Below are 23,560 nucleotides of genomic sequence, written 5' to 3' on the forward strand. Positions count from 1 at the left end.
TATTTATGCATACTCTTCAACAGAAAGAAATTCACTCAGATCTATTTGTTCATAAATTTTCTTAATTTCTTGAATATGATTAGAATCAAGATGAGTTATGTCAAACGATAGGCCCATTTTCTGAAATAAAAATTATAATTAATTGTAATGTACTACAGCAAAGATTTAAAAAAAAAAAAAAAAAAAAAAAAAAAAACAGCATTATATTAGCATGATAAATCAAGAAGCATCAAATTTTTAGTTTTTTACCTACTTTAAAAAATTCACATTAATTCATTAAATTTTTCAAAAACTTTCTTTTTATTGTATTTTATTTTAAACTAATATTTGACTTGGGCTGCACCTAAAACTTTGAATCAAAATAAAATATTACATAATACTGTATTAAAAAAAAGTTTAGTCGAACTGTTAGAAAGAATCATTAATGAAAGTATAACCAAAGCGGCATAGTTCCAATAATACGCTAACAATCAAGATTTTTTACATTAAATAAAGTCAAATCTCATCATCGCGATACCTGGATGACGACACTTTGTTGATAACCCCAAAGTGACGCAAGAACGAGGTTTGACTGTATAAACATGTCAAACAAACTAAGTTTTGAATATTGTTAAAACATAACTCAAGTTTCACACTTAATACTAAAACTAATAATTTGATTGTACAGTAAACTACCGATTGCCGACGATCGGTTTATCTGCAGCTCGGATTATCCACTGGTCTTTTCACTATTTTTTTAACGGTCATTAAACGTTTTTAAACTTATGATTGTGTTATTGTTTGTTTTTAGCTTTTACATATGTATATATTTTACATTCAACGTTAGTAGATGGAATGTAGCAATGTTTTTAGCAAAAATTTAAATGTATGTGTGAGTGTTATTCATATTTTTTAGCTATTGTATACAGTAGTATCGTTTTTTAACTATTATTCAGATTATCTGCAGTTTTCCCTTACCCGCGGTAACCATGCCATCCTTTTCCATGGATAATCGGGAGTTTACTATATATAATTTATTTTTTTGTATGAGTTGACAAAACTTCAGTTAAAAAAATTAACTTAAAATACCCATAACACCATTAACTGTACATCACTTTGTACATTTTTTTTTTTCTATTAGAGAATAACTTAAAAAAATATTCAAAAAGAAAACAGTTTGAAATTCTGTGAGTTTATAACTACAGTAGGTGCTGCTTAATGTGATCACTTTGGGACAAATATAATTGGATAATAATAACTGATTGATACTAATAACCAAAAAGAACCCAGGATACAACAAAATGGGGTTTTTTTTCAATTAAGAAGCATTTATTCTTATAGAAAGCATCACAAATGCAAATTAAAATTGTATTTACTCAACTAAACGCAGTTTTAAATTATAAATTATTAAATTAGCAGAAAGGAAAAGCTGAGTTTTTTTTTTTTTTTGTTTAATCGTTTAAACCATCTGTAAAGTGTTTTTTTGTCCATTTTTTGAGTAAGATCCCTTTTAAAGCATTTTCCTTGACATTCCTAAACCACAGTTTCAAAGCAGATTTAATTTTACTTTATTTTCCAGCACAGTTTTGCTTGTTGCTTAAACTTTCATTTAGCTTCGCTTTCTTTTCAATCTTGTCACAATTTTTTAATAACTTACAAAATAATGGCTGAGGAGAATGTTTAGCTGTGCTGCAGCATTCTTAGATTCATCACGGTTAAATTGTCAAAGCATTTTAAAATGTTTATTTTTTCCTTGACAATAAAATCATTGCGTTTTTTCTCCAACATGTTGACCATTTAAAGTGAAGTTTTTAGTGTTCAAGTGTTTAGTGGGGTTAGTGTTTAGTGATAAGAAGGAAACTTGATTCCTCAGAAGCCACATTAATTCTCTCAAAACAGAAAGAGACACCAGCAACGTGTCCTACGATTGATTTTTTACATGTCCAAACAAGAGGCATTATAGGGGGAGTTTGCAGTCACTGAGGACAAACTTCCTGTTGTTACCTTTCTAGATAAAATTTGCATTGCTATTGAAAACCACAAAATTGCCACACAGAAAGTCTTGCCAGGGTTTGCCTTTGTATTTCTGTTGATTGAGGAACAAAAAAGAGGGAAAAATTTAAAGTTTATGAAAATTGATAACAATAAACAAAGACACTGATTACAATATCCAACTTTTTTAACACGTGTTAATATACAAATGTTCTGGGACTTCGTGATTCTGATAACATTAAATGAATGATAACATTAACCGTGATCACACTTAGCAGCACCTACTGTATTGACTGTCATAAGAGTTACTTGATTCCAGAATTAAACTTTGAATATTGAATGAAGTTACATAAAAATATATTTAACACAAAAAAAGCCTTTTTAAAGTATAATAATGCACATTTTTTAAAATTAAAATACTTCTTTATGCTAGTGCTAGTCAACTGTTGGAATAAGATTTCTAAATCTCTTATTCTGGGTTAAATTCCTTAGATATAAAAAAAAAAGCAATTGAATTGACTTAAAGCAAAGGTTTTTAAATTGTATCACTAATAAAGCAACCCTGAAGAGGAAGGAGAGTGAAACTTCAAGTACACACATTCAAATGAACTTTCATGCTATTTTATGGGGGGAAAAGATAAAAATATATGCTAATGAAATAACAAACCAAAATTTTGAAAGATGTAACTTTTGAAGAGATAAAACTAATTAGTTAAAATTTTTAAAAGCTTTAATTAAATGTATTTACATTCTAATTTAAACTTATTCTTTCTTTGAAATATTAGAAAAAAAATCACCTTATAAACAAGATCATAATACTGCATCCATGCACTTCTAACATCATTCAGATCTGACAACGTTGCCTGATCTCCTTAAAATAATTTTAAAAAAAAGCATTAAAATTTATCGAAAATGAGGCAATAAAACACCAGATAAAGATAGTTATAATGCCTTGTACCCTGAAACATTTTCTGAAGCATGTTTTCTACTTTTTCTTGAAAATGCAAATCATCATTGTACTTCTGGTCAGCTGCTTTACCTACCTAAATGAAACAAGAACACAAAAGTTCATTATGTACTTCAATAAACAAATGCACATTTTATTTCTCTTCATCCTTAGATAGTTCATATTTATTGACACCTATGCTCCTAGAACTGTTTCTATTGTTAAATGTTTTCAAGGAAGGGTTACTAGACTTGTAAGCTGACTTTCAGGTTTAGAGTATGATAACAGACTTAATAGGCTTAATATGTATAGCCTGGAACAAAGGAGAGTTACATACGGGACATGATTCAGTTGTTTAAATTTATCAAAATGAAAGATGTTAACTAAGGGTTAAATTTTTGCACGGAAAGCAGGACGACGGGTCATTGTTTTAAGCTATTCAAATCTCAGGCCAACCTGGAAATTAGGAAAAATTAATTCTTTAGTAGAGTCATGGGCACTTGGAACAGCTTACCAGAAGAGCTGGTAATGAGCAAGGGGGTGGATAGCTTTAAGAGGGCCCTTGATCTTCATTGGGGACTTATAAACTGACTAGGACCAGCCTAGCTGGGCCCAGAGCCTGTTGCTGGTCGTCACATTTGCATTTGTATTTGATGAGAGCAGAAATTTCTAAATACCTTTTATGGCGAAATCATAAAGAAAAAATTATCAATTAACAACTGTTTCAGAAACGTTATCTTTTCTTAGCAAGAAATAAAAAATTGAAGAAATGTTACAAACCTACAAGTGGTTTATTGGTTTCACTTTTTTTTTAAATAAAAAGAAAATGGCTTTTTGAGCTACTGCAATCGGGTGTAAATCTGTAAATACATGTTACAATTGGGGGGGAAAAATGCGGGAATGCATCGTCAGGCGAAATTTTTACATGATTGGACTTTATTTGCAGATTTTCTTGCAGTAACCACATACACATGTATTGTGTTTTGCTGTTTCAATGATTAATATCTTTGAACGTATTTTTCATGATTTCTGTAGGAAAAATTAAGAACTAAAATATGATCAGTCACCAATTTTTTATGGGCATAAATTTATTTTTTCTATTTTAAAATACATACTGATGCTTTCAAGACCGTCTGTTGATAACATAATTTGTCCATCACTATACTTCAAAGTAGATTATAATAGTCTATTAAAAAATTATACAACTAACAAAAATTTTTTGATACAATTTTGCCAAAAAGAAAAAAAAAAAAAAAAAAAACGGAGGGTTAATCAGTGCTTTTTTAATTTGTACTTTTCAGATTACAATTCATTTGCATATTAGTATTGATCTAATATATATATGTTTTAAGTATTTTTTTCTCTTTTTGTATATACATATATTTTTTTGACATAAAAATAGTTATTTAAGAGTTAAAAAGTGACTATACATATTCTACACCTGTGTCAAGGAAAGGAAAAAAAAAACCCCTTAAAATAGTTGAACTCAATAACTAGTTGCTTTTAAATAACCTGGTTGTTTTGCAAACTGTTATGATTGAAAAGAAAAGTTCTGCCTATAGTTTTTTTTTTATTTATGTTATTCTAAAGCTTAGGTCAATGCTATCAAATTATTTCCATTAAACAAAAAAGAGCATGGTCAGTTTTGATGTCATACCTCTAGTATTCGACTTGGGTCTGAACTTAAATCTGTATGTAAGCTGAATTCTTTATGGCCAGCAAGAAAAATTGCTATAAAAAAACAATGTTTATAAACATAAATCATTCACCACATGGTCAAAAATTCAATCTTTTAAAAAGAAGTTCTACTACCAGCTCCCAATCCAAAGTCAGCAATGTGGCGTATATGCAAAGCTTCATGGCCAATGAATCTATTGATGTTCAAAACAAATTTGCTACGGATAGCAGAACGAAAGTGAGTCATGCTGAATAGATCTCCAATGGCAGAAGAGCTAGGACAACAAGTATATTTCAGTTTATGTAATAAACACACAAGGCAAAAGAAAAAATTTTATTTAGAAATTACAACACACTCAAGTTTAACAAAAATTTAAGAAATCTTTTGCTTAAGGAATTACACATCTATTTGTAATTTGTTAAGCAAGAAAATTTTTATCATTATACTTTTAAATTAATATTTTTAATGAAATATAAAAGGCATAGCCAGCGGGACAAAACTAGTTTTCTGTGGAATGGCGCAATAGTTTTTCTTTCTTTTTGATTATTTGAGGGAGTAAAATTAATGTAATGAAGTTCTGGGAGGGGTTTTAACCCCAAAACCTCTCCCGTGTCTGGGCTACTTTAAAAACTTCATCAGATGACAACATCAATGGATCAGTTGCTGACAAAGTTGATGCAGCGTCCAACTTGGAATACAACTTAACTTTAGTTGTATCACACACAAGCACCGGAAGAGCAAATGCACTGAAAATGGTATTATGCCATGTGGAATAAAAGACATCAGCTTCCTCTACTCATGTGATGCTATTTTAAAAAACAGCAAAATTATAGAGCAAGTCATTGAAGTTCCAAACTTCAGCAGAAAAAAAAAATGGATTTTAAAAATATTCCTGCTAATAACACATAAAAAGCTTCAAGCTAATGTGTGATCCTTCCTAAATATCAGTGTATAATTCAACGCAAACACTGGTTTTCAAAGAAGGAAGAAAATAATGGAAAGAAACTGAAAACAGTTGCTATAGTGAGAGTAAAACAGTTTTCAAAGATTAATTCAAATTATCACTTTATGTAGAAAACTAGCGGTACCCGAACAGCTTTGCCCGTAATAGAAAATTAAAAGGTCTTTTGGTTCGCCTGTATATTTACAAATAATGTATGGTGAATTTTCTTGCCAATTGGCTTGTGCCCATGTTACGGTTCCACGTTATGATGATTTCATAATTTACTCGTTCATCTCATGATAATTTTGCTCGGGAAAATGTTCTTGAAATTGGAATAGAAAAAGAACATCAAATTTTCGAAAAATCGCTTCGAGGTGCATACCCCTATACTACAAACTAACTTTGGGCCAAATTTTATGAAAATCGGCCGAACGGTCTAGGTGCTATGCGCATCACAAAGATCCTGACAGACAGAGATCTGGACAGAGAGACTTTCAGCTTTATTATTAGTAAAGATTAGACACACATTAGTGGAATCAATTAAATGTATTGACAGTTTATAAAGGGAAAGTAATTTGGTTTTTTTAAGTGACAAAGTTAAAAGACAACACTATTTATACCTTCCAAAAAGGTATTTTTAATTGCCATACTATGAAAAAATGTGTTTTTCCTTTGAAATGATTGTGAAAATGAGTCTTTTCATGTGAAAAATGAAAGTTTTTTTTTTTTGAAAAAGTGATGAAAAGATAAGAACAATAATAAAAAAGCATGTATTTTAACCTTGTCGATTCTATCACATAAATTTCTTCTTTTCACTTAGTTAAGAAAAATTCGAAGTAAAATTCTTAAAAGACAGAATGTAGTCTACAACATTAAAGCTTAAAGGCAACATTTATTGAACTTCTTTTATCTCACTGAACTAAATCACTTACAGCGCTGTAGTCTGTTATAGGATTCACATTACAATGCATAGCAAAGAACGAGATCCCCCCCCCCCCCCACACACACAAGCTCCCAAGTTTTGAAGTATAGTGACTAAGTTTCAATTTTAAGTGAAACTAAGTTTCAATTTTAAGTGAAACTAAGTTTCAATTTTAAGTGAAACTATGTTTCAATTTTTGCTTCTTTGGAACTTAATGATGGTGAAATTGGCTATTTCAGTGCATCACAGCTAAAAGTCAGCCTCTTTTGGAAATTGTTTTGAAAACTGTTTGAACTGTCTGACACAAACGAAAAAAAAAAAAAAAAAACTGTTTGAAGTACTGATGGCAATAAAACAAATTTCAAGTCTGTTAGTTTAACAATTTTTTCTTACTACCAAACGGCACGAACTTGAGGGTCACGGATTTGGATAAAATTCTAGATATAGGTCAAATCTTACTAGATATGAACCCCGGTAAAGCGGTTTGACTGCATAGGTCCTAGTTTGGCTGCAACGAGGGTCTAAAGTTGCTAATTTTGACCCGGAAATGCAATGGAGTTTCTTTTAGAATTTCCATTTTTACTTCTTTTTCTGCTATTTTACTGCAGTATGAGCCATTTGCATTCACTTACCTTTGAGTTAACTACATGGAATACAAATTTTAAATAAGTAGTTTTCAAAATAAAATTGGATTGTTCTTTTAAAGTCAATAACTTGAATGCCAAAATGTTTCTATTCGTGTAATTTCATGACAAAAAAATTCATTTAATCTTATAATTTGAAGTAAAGTGTTATTTAAAAACATTTATACCGAAAATACCATAAATTGTGGAGAAAATGCAATGTACAAAAGGTGAAAAAAGCTTTCCAAATATACGAAGAGGGTGAGAAAGGTGGTAAGCCACCAAATTACGATTGGAAAATCTGGAAAAGATGACGGAAGATGAAATATTTAACAGAATAAAATTAATTTTTATACTTTGGAGTTGAAATAAATTATAAAATGTATGAAGCTACAGTAAAATTTCACTGCATATAATTTTTAATAGTGGAAGAATGAAAAGTTTCACCATTGAAATAGTGGTTTAAGCAAGCCAAATGCTTACACCACCTACAGCGACTAAAAAAAAAACATTTGGGCAGTTCTAGGTGTCGCAGTTCAAGAATTCCTCCAGTTCAAAGCAAAATTGTTGCGGGTGTACCCACTCTGATGAAGCATCAATGTTGAACCCACACAGTTAGTTGCCAAGCTCTTTTCAACCATGAAATAAATCTAGGCGAGGAAAACTGATTAAATACTATAGAGTGTATAATATATCAGCATGATCATCATAAATCTCTTCTATCATAGAACGATCAAAGTAATGAAAAAATGACAGTTCTTTGTCAAGCTAATCGTTGCAGTGACCTTGATCTTCAAGATCTACATTCGAACCGTCAATTTCGTCATTGTCGAAGACATTGTTCATATAAATCAGAATTCGATCCAAGGCATCTTTTTCGCTAGACAACAAGCGGTCTTGAACATTCATGTCAAAATTGGCTTGCATTGTTGCAACCAAATCGCGTATGACTCTGCTTATTGATGTGATGCATTATGATCCTGTTCATGTCAAAAATGTTTAAAAATATGATAGGAGAAATAAGAGAATTTGTAAACTAAAATATTTACAAAATGATTTAAATACGAAAAAACATTTTATGTTTAAATTTTTCAAAATTATGAAAGAGTGATGAAAAGCACAAATCAGAGCTATTACTTATGAATTAGTTTTAATGTAAAGTAAAATATTTTTGCTGCCAACATTCAAAGAATCTTTTTACGATAAACTATTAAATATTCGATGATAAAACTAAGCGATATTTAAATAGGGAAGTTATTTCTTGTATTAACATAGTTGCAGGATATTTATCGTTTGCAAAATAAAATTAATTATTTTCATTTTATATTGATCGTCTGCTATAAAAAAATATTTATCGTTTGTCATTAAAACATTTATTTTAAGTGGATGTTTATCGTCTGCTATCGGAGATATTACACAATGATAAGCAAAAAATCAAAGAGGAAAAAAAGTCCTGATTTTTTGCTCATGGCAAATAAAAAAAAAACAAAAAACAAAAACAAAATACAAGACCGTTTCTACCTTTCAAAACACTTAAAAAATGCCTATAAATAAATAGGTGTTCTGCCTTTCACTCGTTGTACTAACCAAAGACGCTCCAAGTGTGTTGGAAAACGAACATTGTGCCGAAATCCCAAATTTCAATAGAAATATCAATGCATTTCTGGGTCAAAATTAGCAAATTTGGACCCCCCTTGCAGCCAAACTAGGGCCTATGCAGTCAAACCGCTTGATCGGGGTTCATATCTAGGGGTTTTTGATCTATATCTAGAATTTTATCCAAATCCGTGACCCTGAAGTTCGTGCTGTTTGGTCTTTAGTTTAGATGTTAAATAAGCGATTTTGTTTAAGTATAGAAGGTGCAATAAAATGAATAAAAACTACCCTACAAAAATTATTATATAAAAGTAATTATATTCTAGGTAGATCATACCTACAGGCAACTAGTACTTTCTTCTGAGATATATTTTCAAACAGGCAGCTGTTTTGAACTAAATTTTCTGTATTACTAATGTCCATTAAAACAAACTGCAAAACAATATGTGCATGACATTAGTCTGAATCAGTTTCTTTCATTTTCAGATTAAATTCAAATTTCTTATTTGATTGAAACTATTTCACAATATACAACATTTGAAACTGAACGATTTAACAATTTTTTATCTCTGACAAAAATTTTTTTAGGCATTATACAGTAAGGAACAATCAGCTTTTGAAACAAAACTGGACGATCAATGCACATGCTGCAAATAAAAAGGCAAGAACAGATGTTTCTAAGGATAAAATCAAAATAAATAACATTTAACAAGTAATTAGTAAAATAATTCAAAAGTTGCAAAAACAAAATGGAAATAATGCAATCTATCAACTTTAGTTCTTATTAAAAACATTGCACAGAACTCAGATGAAATTCTATAGGGTTATGGCAGTGCCAACACTGCTCCATGGCTCGGAAACATGGACCATGAACTCTCAGACAACAAACAGAATTCAGACAGCGGAGATGCGATTTTTTTGAGCGGTCAAACATTGCACCATCCTAGACAAAATAAGAAGCGAAGATATACGAAAAGAGTTACAGATCTATAGCCTTAACGGAAAAATTACCGATTATCGTACAAAATGAAGAGACCACGTACAAAGAATGCCGCGTGGAAGACGACCAAGAGCCCTCTACTACTATCAACCCAAAGGCAAATGAGACCGCAGTTGACCTATAAAGCGGTGGGCAGACCAGGAAGCCGGAACAGGCTGAAAGCCTAATCCATGAAGAAGATCATGATGATGATTATGACTATCACTTCAAAAATAGTCCAGTTAAGGCTTTTTTTCTTTTTTGAGGGATACAAACATACATACATGCCAATCTTTGGCAACAAGAAACTTAATGAACATTAAGGTATGATATAAACTTATTATTCAGGGTTCATACTCTATTTGGATGAAAAAATTCCATGACTTTTTCAAGACTTTTTCATGACTTCAATGAAAATTTTCATGACCTCGTTATACGAAGAGAATAGCACTATTTAATCTCAAACTTGGTAATATTTGGAAATGAGCATTAGCAAAACGTCTGTATGAATGCCAGTCTCATTGAAGCACTTACTTGTAATGGAAAAAATATAAGTGCACTTTTAAAACACTAAACTATTCTTATTTGTCTTCATCATATAAATTTAAGTAAAGTAAAAATGCAGTGAAGCGAATATGATGATGCTTAAATGTCTGATATTTTTTTTTAAACAAGCAGAATGATATTGATTGGGACAAAGGTTGAATGAGTCATCACTAAGTTTCAATAAATTTGCTTCAAAAAATACCTTTTAGTGTCAACAGTGCCTTTAATCATCCACGTAACTTGACAGTATTTTGGTTCTTTGAAGGAAAGCCACATAGTTTAGTTCTTTATGTTTCTAAACCAGATCTTTTTTGAAAAAACTATTCATTAATGAATCAATCTTCTGATTCAAAAGTATATTTGTTTTGTTTACAAATTTGCATATTTTCAAATGCATATAAATTAATAGGTTCAGAAATTCCAAAACACGTTTAATTCTCACCATTGAACGTAGCAGTGGGTCGCGTGGATTAGTTTTGCGTGCCGTATGTTGGGCATTACTGTTTTAGAGCATTAGAATTCCTCTTTTTCTGTATTCTATCGCCTGACTTAAGATCTTTATTTTCTAAAACATTCAATAAATTAAGATAAACTCTGATAAATTTAATAATAAAGTCCTTACGAGTGATGGAATCGAATTTGCATACAATTGAATTGCTTTTTTTGAGTGGGCGTGGCAAAACTAAGAATGTGAAATTTTACTACCACAGAATATGGAACATAAGAAGTGTTGAAAATAACAGAAAATTCAAAATAAGTGATGTCCAGGCAGTAAAACCACATCGCAAAAAATGGCAAGCGGCTGCGACAGAAGTGGATGCAATGAGATTTCAAAATTCAGTTTAGCTACTGTTCCTTTCTCTTTGTCCAGGAAATTTTTCCATGACTTGAAATAAATTTCCATGACTTTCAATGAAAATTTCAATTTTCCATGACTTTTCCAGGTCTGAAATTCTGTTATTTTTTTTCTATGACTTTCCAGGATTTCCATGACCCGTACGAACCCTGTTATTCTCTAATGAGTTGTTCTAACAAATAGTCTATCCCCTCTGCAACTATTTGTGAAATGCAAAACGAGAGGGTTTTAAGCAAATCTTTTGTACAAATTAGTTTAAATCGTGTCTTGTTAAACTTTTTTTTAATTACTTTTACTTACTGCTATGACTGGGCCAATAGCATAGGCAAGGGTTGTGGTGGTGACCCCCCGCCATGAGGCAAAAAAGTTATATGTATGAACACACATGTAAGGGCCGCCTAAATATGTGCTTTTTGGCCTTTAATTGTGAAAAATTTCACATGAACGCCTCCCCCCTCCTCCACTTGCATGAAAAATTTCTCTCTACACCATTGGCCACTCATAAAGGCTTAGCAGGAGCAGGTTGAGCTTGGCTGGTCACAAAGGCCACAATGAATACCATCGAAATTTCAGTTCCAAGTAGTTCAAAGCTAATTCTTTTAAGAATCTATGCCATAGTTTAGAGGAAGATACCTATATAAGTGGTGAAACCAGAATACATTTTTAGGGAGGCCACACTTAAAATTTTCTCTATCTGATAGGGGAGGCTGGGGGTCATCCCCTGAAGAAATTTTTGAAATTGTAATCCAAGAACGCAGTTTTAGATGGTCTCTGATGATGTTATGGAGAGGAAGGTTTGAGGGGCTTTCCAAGGAAATTTTTAGTATCTGAATTCTAAGAAATGCAATCATAAGCGATATATGTTGATTTTAGGGTAAGGGATGGGAATTAGGAGCTGTCTCCGACAATTTTTTTTTCTTTGAAAACTACAGTGAAATCGATCACCACTCACCCAATTTTTAGAATTTTAAGTTCCAAAACCCAGTTAACGACAAACTTTGCTGATGTTATGAGAAAAGGGGCTCCCCACAAAAAAAAAATTCAAAATAGAAGTTTTTTAGTGATATTTAGTGATATTAAAGGGAGGGGTTTAAAGCTTTCCATCTTAATGCTTTTGGAATTGTTGTTTATTCATTTTCAGATATCATTGGGGAGCACCAGTTCACTCTATTTAAAGGGGACGTGCTAATGACGCCTCAATCAATTGTCATTTTAAAAATACAATTTTTGACGTTATTAGAAGGAGGGGGTTTGAGGTTCTTGTCAGAAAATATTTCGAAATTGAAGTCTTAAAATTGTGACTAAACTATATTTGGTAATGTAAGGACCTCGGTAATTTTTCAAAATTGTAGCTCTAAAAAAGCAGTCTTAAACGATTTTCGATGTTGTTAGAAGGCAAGGTGTTTGGTAATTCTCCCCTGGAAACAATATTTGAGACGCTCTTTAATGATTTTGGCAGGGGCTTCCGAAGCATAGCATTTTGAAGCCTTTCTTGTTATTTGGCTGTCTTGGAAAAAGAAAAAAAAGGACGGGAGGGAGGGGTGGGGGAATAAAAGAAATAAGAGGTGTGGGATGTAGTTAACTGATCAATAATCTACAACTATAGAAAATTTTTGGTTTAAGGTTATTTTTAAAATAAATTAAACTTTCCCCTCAACATTCTATATCTTTCCTGTGAAAATTACTTCTTTTTGCACAATGCGTGCTCATTTAATTTTTTTTATGATATGGAATTCTTTTGTAAAAATATGACCCATAAAAACAAAAAATGAGAGAGGAGGCGAGACAATACCATGATCTTGTAATTCATGTATAAATATATTTTATACATGAATTACAAGATTACTTCATTGATGCAATTTTTTTCAGGAGTTTGTTTTTTTCCCTTGGCACGTAAATAGAAATATGAATGGGAAGTAAAACCCAAGAACTGGCTCATGTATTTCCAAAAAAAAAACCAGCAAGTTTGATTTTAAAGAGGAATTTTGTCTATTAAATTTAAGAACTTGTGCAGTTAAAATACCCGGAGCACTCAATTCATACTAACATAGCAATATTTTACCTTTGAAAAAACATGTTCATCAACTGTAAATACTAAAGCAGGATTACGTGATTCATTCAGCTCAATATCAATAAATCCTTCAGCAGTTGGAAGTCCCTGTAAAAGTTAATACAATACAGTTGTACATCAAACAAACACAAAATGCTCACAACAACACTTTCATTAACTATCACTACAAGGTTGTAACAAAAAGAAAATGTCTTAATCATTTTTTATAAATAAATACAGACAACTGAACATAAAAGAATCTCAACATTTACAGCACATGTTATGTCACAAAGTGGGTATTAGATTACAAAGGGAAGATAGAAAATTCACTAGTACATAATTTTATGTTAATGACTGTTTCCATGCAAAAAGCATGACCAAAACTTTTGTTGGGCGTTTTTTATCTATAAGCTCATACATTTTTACATTGAAAAGGGATTCTTTAAATACTAAAACATTCACCAGTTATGTTTGGCTTACATTGAGGACCACATTGATCATAGATTTTTCCGTGGTTAAAAAAAGGCTTTATTACTTTTTTTTATATAGCTTGATCAAAAACTGCAGAGACACTTTGTCGCTTAAAAAGAATAGTGACACAACTCAAAAAATACCGAAAATGAGATTTTTAATTGATACTTTAAAAAAAAAAGGATCTTTTATTTGGAATAAAGACACAAGTCATAGCAAAGTTGCCAGTAGATGGCAACTTTAATTAAAACCTAAATTGAACTAAATTTGTTTAAAATTAGGGGGGGGGGGTCTTGCTCTCGGGGGGGGGGGGGGGCGACACCCCTGGTTATAGAACTATAAAAGTGAAGTGTAAAAGCAACTAATAACAGTTGTACTACCCAAGAATTTTTTAACTCCTTCATTTGCATTGAGTCATGCAAAGAACTTGCCTTATTTGTAAGATAATACATTATATTTGATTTAATTTTATTTTTTATTACTGAACTAGTTTTTAGATAAAGTTAAATGATAATTACAATAACTGCTAAGAAAGAATATGAATGCTAGAATGAATGTATGAGAACATATTTTGAATTTGCAACTCTATTATTATTATTATCATCATCCTTATTTTCAAAAAAAAAAAAAAAAAAAAACTTCCAATTAACCACTTTTTACAGACATCCAGGAGCATTTTTCATTTTTTTTAAGTATGCAGGAATAATTTCTGCTTCTCCAAGACAGAAAAAGTAGAGATATCACATTGAAAGATTTTGAACTTTCATTAGTTATAGGAGGCAAATATAATAATTTTAATTCCTCATTTTTAGATCTAATGGAATTCAGGATGGCGCAGACTGTGCCATTAACATTTTCAGTGTGTGTGGGGGGGGGGGATGTTTAAAAGGGGTATTTTTTCTCATTTTGGGGGAGGGGGCTTGCGTTTTGGGAGGAGGGGGTCTCTGCGATATTGAGAGGGGTGCGCCTTTGCCCCTAGGGGGGGGGGGGGAATCCCTGTGGAATCTAAAGCTAGCCCATGGTTTTGGTACTTATCAATTCAAAGGGTCAAACATTCTTTTCAACTGCTTATAGTTTTTCAATAATGAACACTTTTGTTTGTGACACAAAGGGTAAAAGTTAACTTAAACTAGAGGAATTTCACAAAAGAAAACGCCGGGTGCTTGTATTATTTAGCATAATAGCATTGAAAAAACAAAAAGCTTCATAAAGCAGGGTAATTTAACACATTGTGTACGATTTTTTTTAAAATTTATATTTTTACATGTAGGTAATTCATTTATTTATAACCTAGTGAAATGACCATAAATCAATACCCCCTCCCCCTGTCGGATTGACTTATAAAATCTTGCAGCTCTGAATCATTTTTATGGAAACAAGGAAAAGAAATTAATCAATGTTAGTGGAATACTTGTGTTCTATTTTTGAGCCTACCTATGAAATACCAAACATCCAACTGAATTTCAGCAATGAAAAAAAAAAAAAAAAAAAAAAAAACCTCCAAAAGAAGAAGAGAAAAAAAGACAATCCTTTACAATTAAAGTGAAAAGATGTCTTTGCACCAACAACCAAAAGAAAAAAAAAACTATTAAAGTACAAAAAGAGAAAATAAAAATTAAATAACTAAAGGGAGAATGCATAACAAGAATCAAATTAAAATCTAAAAAGTACATAAAGATCAAATCTAAAAAGACACATTAAGAAAAAAAAAAACTTGACTGAAGAGCTATCTTACTTGATTTCTCAGTAATCTAACCACTTTGGATGGCTCCAGATCATTGTCTTTAAAAATAAATGAATCACATAGCTTCTTCCAAGAAAGTACTAGTTTTGTTTCCTTGCTGAAATGAAACGGCAATAAATACAGTACAATAAGATTAAATAAATTAGAATTCAAAATCTGCATTGCATAATTTCATTATTAACAACAGCAATATGAACTACAGAACAAAAATTTGAGAAAATGTAAGAGGAATACGGTAGTAGTACATACATTTATATTAGAGAGAGCTACTAATTTGAATTCATACACATTAAAAGCAACTACAGTGGACTATTAAATGAATGAATTGCCAATGTTTTGATGCACAAAAATTGCAAATTATTGCAGACACATGTTTCGGTGTTACAAGGAACACTTTTTTCAATGCAAAGAAGTGTTAGCTTTTGGATGGAAAGTCATCCAAGAAAGCAATTTTTTGTTCATCAAAACGTTGGTAATTCATTCATTTAATTTTCAAGCTCAAACATATTTATTTGTTATTTGTTAACTACAGTGGACACCAGTTAATTGAATCAGTGCTTAAATAAATCACATGCTTTGATGAATCAAATTGACAAAAACGGAACAAAATCCAGCTTTATTGAATTAGCCCTTTTATTGAATCAACCACTTTATGGAATCTAAACTGTTTAGAACAAATGTAATTCATACAAGTGGAGGCTACTGTAGTTTGAAGTTTGAACTAACTAGTTTGAAAATACAGTCATCCAGTGATAAAATCAGACAAAATAAAAGTTTGACTGTATAACGAAATTTGATTTCTTTACTCCATATAAGGAATTTATTAATGAATTATAATCTCTAATAAATTTTTACAGCTCATTTATATTAAAAATGTATACAGGAAACACTTTGCTAGTACTAAGTTTTTGTTATTGTGAGCATCACTATTTTACTCAAAAAGTTTTGATGCATTTCAGAAGACATTAATTTAGGATGATCTCTTTCAACAAAGTGAGGTAGGATATTATTCCATTAGACACTCTAGAAAACAAAACAAAATAATTTTCATTCAAATAAAAGAAAACCATGGTTGTCGTAAGAACATGGTGCGTTCAGTCGACCTTGAAGTGAATTCACATGTGGGCATTATTTGAGCCCTTCCTAATATTTTTACAACTTACTCATATTTAAAAATGGTTCGGTTTTGCATTTATGACCTTTTACAGTTCCTAATTTCTTGAAAAATAATCATGCAAAGCTACAGAAATGTTTGATTAATAAATTAACCAAACCCTGTATATGTATTTACATTTGCTTTCTTTAGTCACATATTGCCTACACTTGCATTATAATTTTAAAAAATTGCAAAATATTTGTTTTTGTTGAATGTTTATATCTTTATATTAAAAATATATCAGTTCAAATTTTGTTTGTTGTTTTTGTAGAATATCATAATATTTTAATTTGTTGCTAGTATGAAATGAAATGAAGGAGAGGGTCGCTCAGCAGAGCCAAGCACTGCGACCAGAGGTCTATTGTACTAATAGTAGAGACATACCGAGTAGAACTTTGGCCGAGTACTCAGCCGAGTACCTAGTTACCGAGCACCAATTATATTTTAAGAAGAACCACCAACACACATGTGATGAATTTTGAACTTATTGGAATAGTAGTATAGACCTCCATGTCCATTTTAGTTTTTAAAACTAAATTCCGGCTGAAATTTAACTACGTATTAGTTAAAAAAATTTGCTTATATATTATATCAAAAGTTTTACAAAAAAATTATTTTTAAAATTAAAATAAATAAATAAAAAGTATGATTAATCAAGTTGGAATTCAAACAAATTATACCAATCTATTATAGTTTTAGTTCGCCAAACATAAATAATTTTTAAAAGCAAATAAAACAAATGTGCAGGAACACTGCAGAACTGTGTTTCTGTATTGCAAGGAATGTCTTTTTCAGTGCAAAAAATGTGAGCTAAAGAATGTAAAGACATTCGACAAAAAAATCCGACTTTTGTCGGATGCCTTTAAATCCACGAGCTCACATTTTGTGCATTGAAAAAAGAATTCCTTGTAATGCCAAAACACATGTCTGCAGTGTTCCTGCACTGTGCTTTTAACATTGTTTTATTTCCTTTTGTTTTTTAAGCAAAGATATTTTTATATTTCTTATAACTAATTTTTGTTTGTAGCAAAAATACAGTTTTTTAGTATAAAAATTCCATATCTTCTATATTTACCTTTTTTTGCACAATCTTTAATAAATAAGTTTTATTAACTTTGGGGACAAAAAATAAAGATTTATTCCATTGAAGCATTACAAACTTCATTATTCTCAAAATTTAAATTTGACTTGTAAATGATTGCAGAATATTACATATGCTTGCGTTTTTTTTTTTTTTTATAAATTTTAATATTTGTCTTGTACAATATTAAATATTTTGCAACTACTCGGTTTTGGCAGAGTATCTGATCAAAACTTGGCCGAGTACCGAGTAATTGGCAAATTGGCCGAGTGCCGAGTAGTTACCGAGTACTCGGTACATCTCTAGTTGCTAGTATTACTAATAGCAAATAGGTTATTTACTTGTACTTTTAGTGTTGCAATATACTTTTTTTTTTAAATGGCAACTAAAAGTGCAAAAGTGGCTACTATTTTAGGTTAGGAACTACTATTCAGAATTCTTAGTCTAGAGCTTTAGTACAAAGACTATAGCAGCATTTCATTTTGGTGTCAATTATAATACATGGTTCATCAAATTAGATCAAAAGAAGGTAGTGGCGCACACAAGGGAGGGGTCCGGACCCCTCCCACACCCATAGGTCTGGCTTTTTTCCCCAATTGATTACGATTCTACGTATTTTGTACGCATAACAATTTCAAGAAAAGGAAACAATAATTTCAGTTGTAAGAAGTGAAAAATAAAGTCCAAATGTTAAAAGATTTTTAAAAATAATGTGCACTTTTCCTACAACGAATTGCCTAAAACAAGCAGAATGGTGATTATAAATGAATACACTGTAATAAATATGTTTTTAGTTTTGTAACTACAGATTAAAATGAGATTCTATGAACTTCTATAATTATATAGTGCTTCTACAACGATGAATTTGATTTGTTGAATCATTTTTTAACTACGAGAAAACTAAATGCATAAATTATTTTGCTTTCTGGTTAATTCTTTAAGTACAATTCATTGAATAATGCTAATTATTTATTCCATAGTTTATTTTTTACTGTTTTTCGTTCTCGATAATCGATAAAATCAAGTCAATATGTTTGACGGCATGTTGGGGTATGAGATGAGAATGAGATTTTTTATCTTGGACCTTCCCCTTACAAAAGTCCTGTGTGCGCCACTGAAAGAAGGGAATGTGTTTAAGGCTGCCTCCTATTTGGCAGCTACTTTTGACTTAATCTGACAGTTGATCCAGGTGTGCCCATCCCACTCAAGTGTGATAGCACAACTCTCCCCCCCCCCCAAAAAAAAAAAAAATTGAGAAAATAAACTTTCAAATTAAGCTCCCTAAAAATTTCAATGACGCAGTTTATATGCCCTTTCTCCTCGTCGGCACCCGAGATTTAACATAACGGCCATAAAATTCCAGTACTAATGCATAAAAACTACAGACAAACTTTGACTAATATCTAGCAATTACATGGTCATTTGAGGTAACTGAATATAGGTCAAATTAAAAGATTTACTCAAAAAATTCGCAGTGCAACTGATAATGTATGAAAAAATTAAAGAAAAAAAGAAAGTAATTTTTTTATATATTTGTTTATAAAGAAGCAGAGATCATTTTACACAACTGTTTACAAATACATGGAGCACTTTGTATCATTCAATAATAACATATACATAAAATAGTTTGGTAAAATGAACACATTTTAGCTCAGAAAAAAATCTTTATTAACAAAACAGCTTATTCAAAAAATTATTTGATTTTTCATTAGGATAATTTTTCTACCTCTCATGAGTTTACTTGAGAGTAACTTATAGATTGCTATTCTTAAAAAAAAAATGAGATCAAAAGAAAATCGTAAAATGTGCTTACCTTTTATATTTGTCAACTTTTACAAAGGAAGACACTGAACTAATGATGTCACCTACTTCATTTTTATTACTTCCAAGTAGAAATGGAGCCAGCTAGAATGTTTAAATAGAGTTAGTTAATCAGCCAACCACCATTTGGGAGAAACTAAAAAATTTTTATTCACATCAGGGTTGTTTGGTTTAAACCACGTTGGTTTAAACCAATTGGTTTTTTTTTTAAATGGTTTTTTTTAAAAAAAAAGCCAAAAAAAAAAAATCCATTTTACAGGTTTACATTGACTTCCCCACACATATTGAAAAATGTAAAATTCCATTTATGCTAAGTTCCTAGCTAAGTTGCAGAGATAAATACTAAAATTGCAAAGTTGCTTCTCCAAAATGCAAGCTTTAATCAAAAAAAAAAAAAAAATATTACTATATTTTTTATTTCATATATGTGCCATAAAGCAGATTTCAGTCAACTTCCATCATTATGCTTAATTTGCATGATTAGTTAAGATTTACTAAGGATTGAATCTTTTATTGTAGATGCAATCCATTATATTGCTCACTCCTGTTGCAGGGGTGTGACATTTTTGCCCATTTATTTGCACTTTCCTGGAATTTTAACTTTGACTTGTAAGGTAATCAACAGTCTAACTTAATTGTTTGCACCTAAAAATTAAAATTTGTTCTGCAGGTGAACGCAAATAATATTTTTTGAATCAAATTTTAAAAAAAAGTTTATACTTCACGTACATAACATTTTTGGCAAAAAAAATTTCTTGAAATAGAATTTGCTACACATTTATTTGTTCTAAAGAGTTTGCATTTAATATCTTTTAAACTTCAATGCTGGATGCAACATATATGCCAGTAAATAAGCTGTAATTTAAGCCATGTTACACCAATTTTTGTATTTTTGATTTGGTTCTTTGTTTTAGCGATAGTCGATATCTTTTCCAAGTCTTTCCAAAATAAGAACGGAGTCGAATATAGAACAGCACTTTTTTTAAAAACTTTGTCAGTACAACAGCAATCGATTTTTTGACTGTTCAATCATGTACTGTTGTACCTTTTGCTTTACTTCAATACTTGCGACATTTTTTATATAAAAATCAGCATTATGTAAGATCAGAAAGAAAAAATATGAAAATTGTTCTTTTGAAAAGATTATGCTTAAAAATATAACTTTTACCTTTATTCGATAATTATTTATATTATGTTGGTTTTATAAAGTTTTTTTTCTTGGATCTTCATTATATTTTATCTTAACCCGCATCACAACCACTTCTTGAAGCATTTCGTATCATAAAGGGTCTATATATACATGCATACTAATATGTTAATCAAGTCAAACATTTCAATCAATATTTCCCCGCAGAAAGCTATTTTAATTATTTAATTTAGTTACAAGATTTTGTTCTTATCTCTTTAATTAATCAAGAAATTAGGTATACTGTGACTATTGAATAACTGTTAATTACATGGAACCTTAATTACCTTCCGAAAATTAATTATTTTTCTCGCAAATAGTATTTAAACCAAAAAAAAACCCGGTTTAAACCAAAAAAACCTGGTTTAAACCAAAACAACCGGTTTTTTTGGTTTTTTTACCAACCCTGGAATGCAGTTAACATGATTTTGGTGACTTAAAAAGAAGGCTAATGTCCATCAGTTCATCTTACTGTGTACTAGGGCTGGGTGATGCGTCTCAAAAAAAAAAAAGGGTGTACATACCACAGGAGATGTAAAACTGCATCAACACTAAAAAAATAATAAATGATTTTGCTCTCATTATGAATTTGCGCTCATGAGAAAAATTCTTATAAGGTACTTGAATAAAACTTATTGTTAGACCAGGGGCAGATACAGGATTTAATTTTAGGGGGGGGGCGGGTCATGCTCAAGAACGTAGTTTTACCTCCAAAAATTGTCTTATATGAACAATTCCCCTACCCCGTAAGAACTCTTCAAATATAAAAACAAAAATCATTGAAATCATAAAAGCTCTTCAAATATGCTTACAAAAATCATCAAAATCATTGATAAAATTCAGTTTTAAAGTTTTCTTTTAAAATAATTTTTCAGTTTTAGAATGGAAGTTGAAAATTTCCGGAAACGACAACTCAAAGTTTTTGGAAATTTCGGATCACAAAACCCCTGGTTGATTAAATATTTGCATAATACTAGACACATATCCATCTTAGATTACAAATTTGCATGACACTCCACGCATCCATCTTGTATGCAGAAAAATAACATCACTTAAAATAATAGTAAAACATCACTTAAAATAATAATAAAAAATGCAGCGAAAATCTAATTAAAAATTAAGTATTCTATAAATATAATTCAGACTTGATAAATTATTCACCGATTGATTAATTCCAATTGTAGAAAATCAGAGGTTGACGAAGACAGTCTGATATAGGAACTCCAGATATGTTTCCATCGGTTTTGGGTTCATCAGTTTAAAAAAAAGAAACTACACTGCTTTGTCACCCAAATGCTTTATTGTTTTTGTAATAGGTCAGGAGTTCCCAAAGTGGGTGCAGCAGCACTTTATTACATAAAATAAAACATTTACACAATCAGATGTTTCATTGATTGAAGTGTTCCCTGCAGCTTTGAACATAGTTTTACAATATCTATCATTGTTAAATTTGTTGCATACAAAGCGATCAGGCATCAGACACTTTTTTGTTGCTTTTCATTATACTGGCTCCTGAACACAGCTCCACAGACTAACAGTCTCAAGAAAAACTATTTTACTGTCTACATATTTTAAATACATATGCTATAAATAAAAAGGTGACAGTTAATAGCCCCCCCCTCCCCCCCCCCCCCGAAAAAAAAAAGAATTCGAAAACTATTTACTGTTACAGGGGAGGGAGGTCATGACCCTCCACCTGTATCCGCCACTGCGTGTGATGATATTGCGTTTTAATTTTTGTTCATACTTCATTTTTAAATTTTATTTGAACTATTTTTTACTAAAGTTCAGGAGGCACAAAAATTTCTACTGCTTAGGATTCCCACTTCACTTGATCCGCCTCTAAATGCGAGGTTTGTGATGCATCACAATATTTTTGTTCTCATCTGAGATTAGAACTTGCAATAATGGTAAACTAACCAACTCTCTAGTAAGCACGCCCAAGCAGAAAACAAAGAAAAACTGATCTACTGTAGAAACAATTAAATTCTGCAGAACTCAAGATATTGCACTCAAGTCTCTTTATTTTGAAAAAAAGGTTGAATGAGAACAACAAAGAAAAATGAGAGTTAATGATGGAAAATTTTGTGGTTTTTTAATGTTTTAAGATTTTTTCTGATGCATCAGTTTGTAAAAAAACATACCATTTTTCAAATGAAACTGAAAACATTATTTTTAATGAAAACATTTTCGGAAGATTTTTTTTTAATTTTCGGAGGGATTTGAACCCTAAAAACCTTTTCCAGCCCTGCTAAAGTTATGGAATTTTGCAAGGCCTGCTGGAAGGAACATGAAAAATATTTCATAGATATCCTGGGTGAGTTATCATAATGTAAAACATTTACCGCGATTTTCAAGTTCTTCGCCAAACTAGACATAGCAAAGTTCTTCTTGTCGAACGTGATCAAAATCAATATTGTTGAAATCTAAAATTATAAGTTTGATTTTCAATCAAACCAAGCCATTACACAACACATAAGTTACATTAACAAGGGAAAAAAAAGTGCCAAATGATTGGATTAAGCTTTTAAAAAGAAAGAGGACTGCAAACTGTTTAAAATTTTCGTTTTAAGTTGCAGTTTTCAAAGCAGCATATTTTTGTGGAAACTTCAAGACATAAACGAAATTAGAAACTATACATTAATACCTTTTGAGCTATGCACTTTCGAAAAAATGACGCCATTGATGCTACTTTATTCTTTCAAGTGCTACAAATAAAAACAAATTGGAGACATTTACATTACTGTCTCCGTCTTGGAGCAGAAAAGATTTTTTTTCTCTCACTATAAGCACGTACGGATGATTTTGTTTGCAAACTTTCTTTCTTTCGACGCTTAGGCGCAATACTTAGATGAGAGACTGGATGACAGAGTTCCTTCTCTTCAATACGCATATTTATTTTTTTAGATATTGTGGAGCGTATATCTGTAACTACGTTTTCATACAGGGACTCTAATCTGTACAGGGCTTCGCAACCGGTGTGCCGCGGCA

At 31.0% G+C, this 23,560-nt stretch overlaps 1 protein-coding gene across 1 annotated transcript in view; it reads right to left on the reverse strand.

Moving 5' to 3' along the window:
* The window catches only part of LOC129228326 (probable arginine--tRNA ligase, mitochondrial), a 49,233-nt gene extending 25,880 nt beyond the window's left edge, over positions 1-23,353 (reverse strand). Inside the window, exons 1-10 of the mRNA XM_054863003.1 lie at positions 23,217-23,353; positions 19,376-19,467; positions 15,317-15,422; positions 13,123-13,218; positions 9,017-9,111; positions 4,730-4,869; positions 4,575-4,648; positions 2,930-3,014; positions 2,769-2,842; positions 14-120 (exon numbers count right to left, since the gene is read on the reverse strand). Coding sequence (XP_054718978.1) covers positions 14-120; positions 2,769-2,842; positions 2,930-3,014; positions 4,575-4,648; positions 4,730-4,869; positions 9,017-9,111; positions 13,123-13,218; positions 15,317-15,422; positions 19,376-19,467; positions 23,217-23,252 — 905 coding nt within the window. The 5' untranslated portion in view covers positions 23,253-23,353. The remainder of the gene's footprint in view (positions 1-13; positions 121-2,768; positions 2,843-2,929; positions 3,015-4,574; positions 4,649-4,729; positions 4,870-9,016; positions 9,112-13,122; positions 13,219-15,316; positions 15,423-19,375; positions 19,468-23,216) is intronic.
* Between the last annotated feature and the right edge of the window lie 207 nt (positions 23,354-23,560).

Source organism: Uloborus diversus, chromosome 8, assembly GCF_026930045.1.
Source record: "Uloborus diversus isolate 005 chromosome 8, Udiv.v.3.1, whole genome shotgun sequence".
Classification (NCBI taxonomy): domain Eukaryota; kingdom Metazoa; phylum Arthropoda; class Arachnida; order Araneae; family Uloboridae; genus Uloborus; species Uloborus diversus.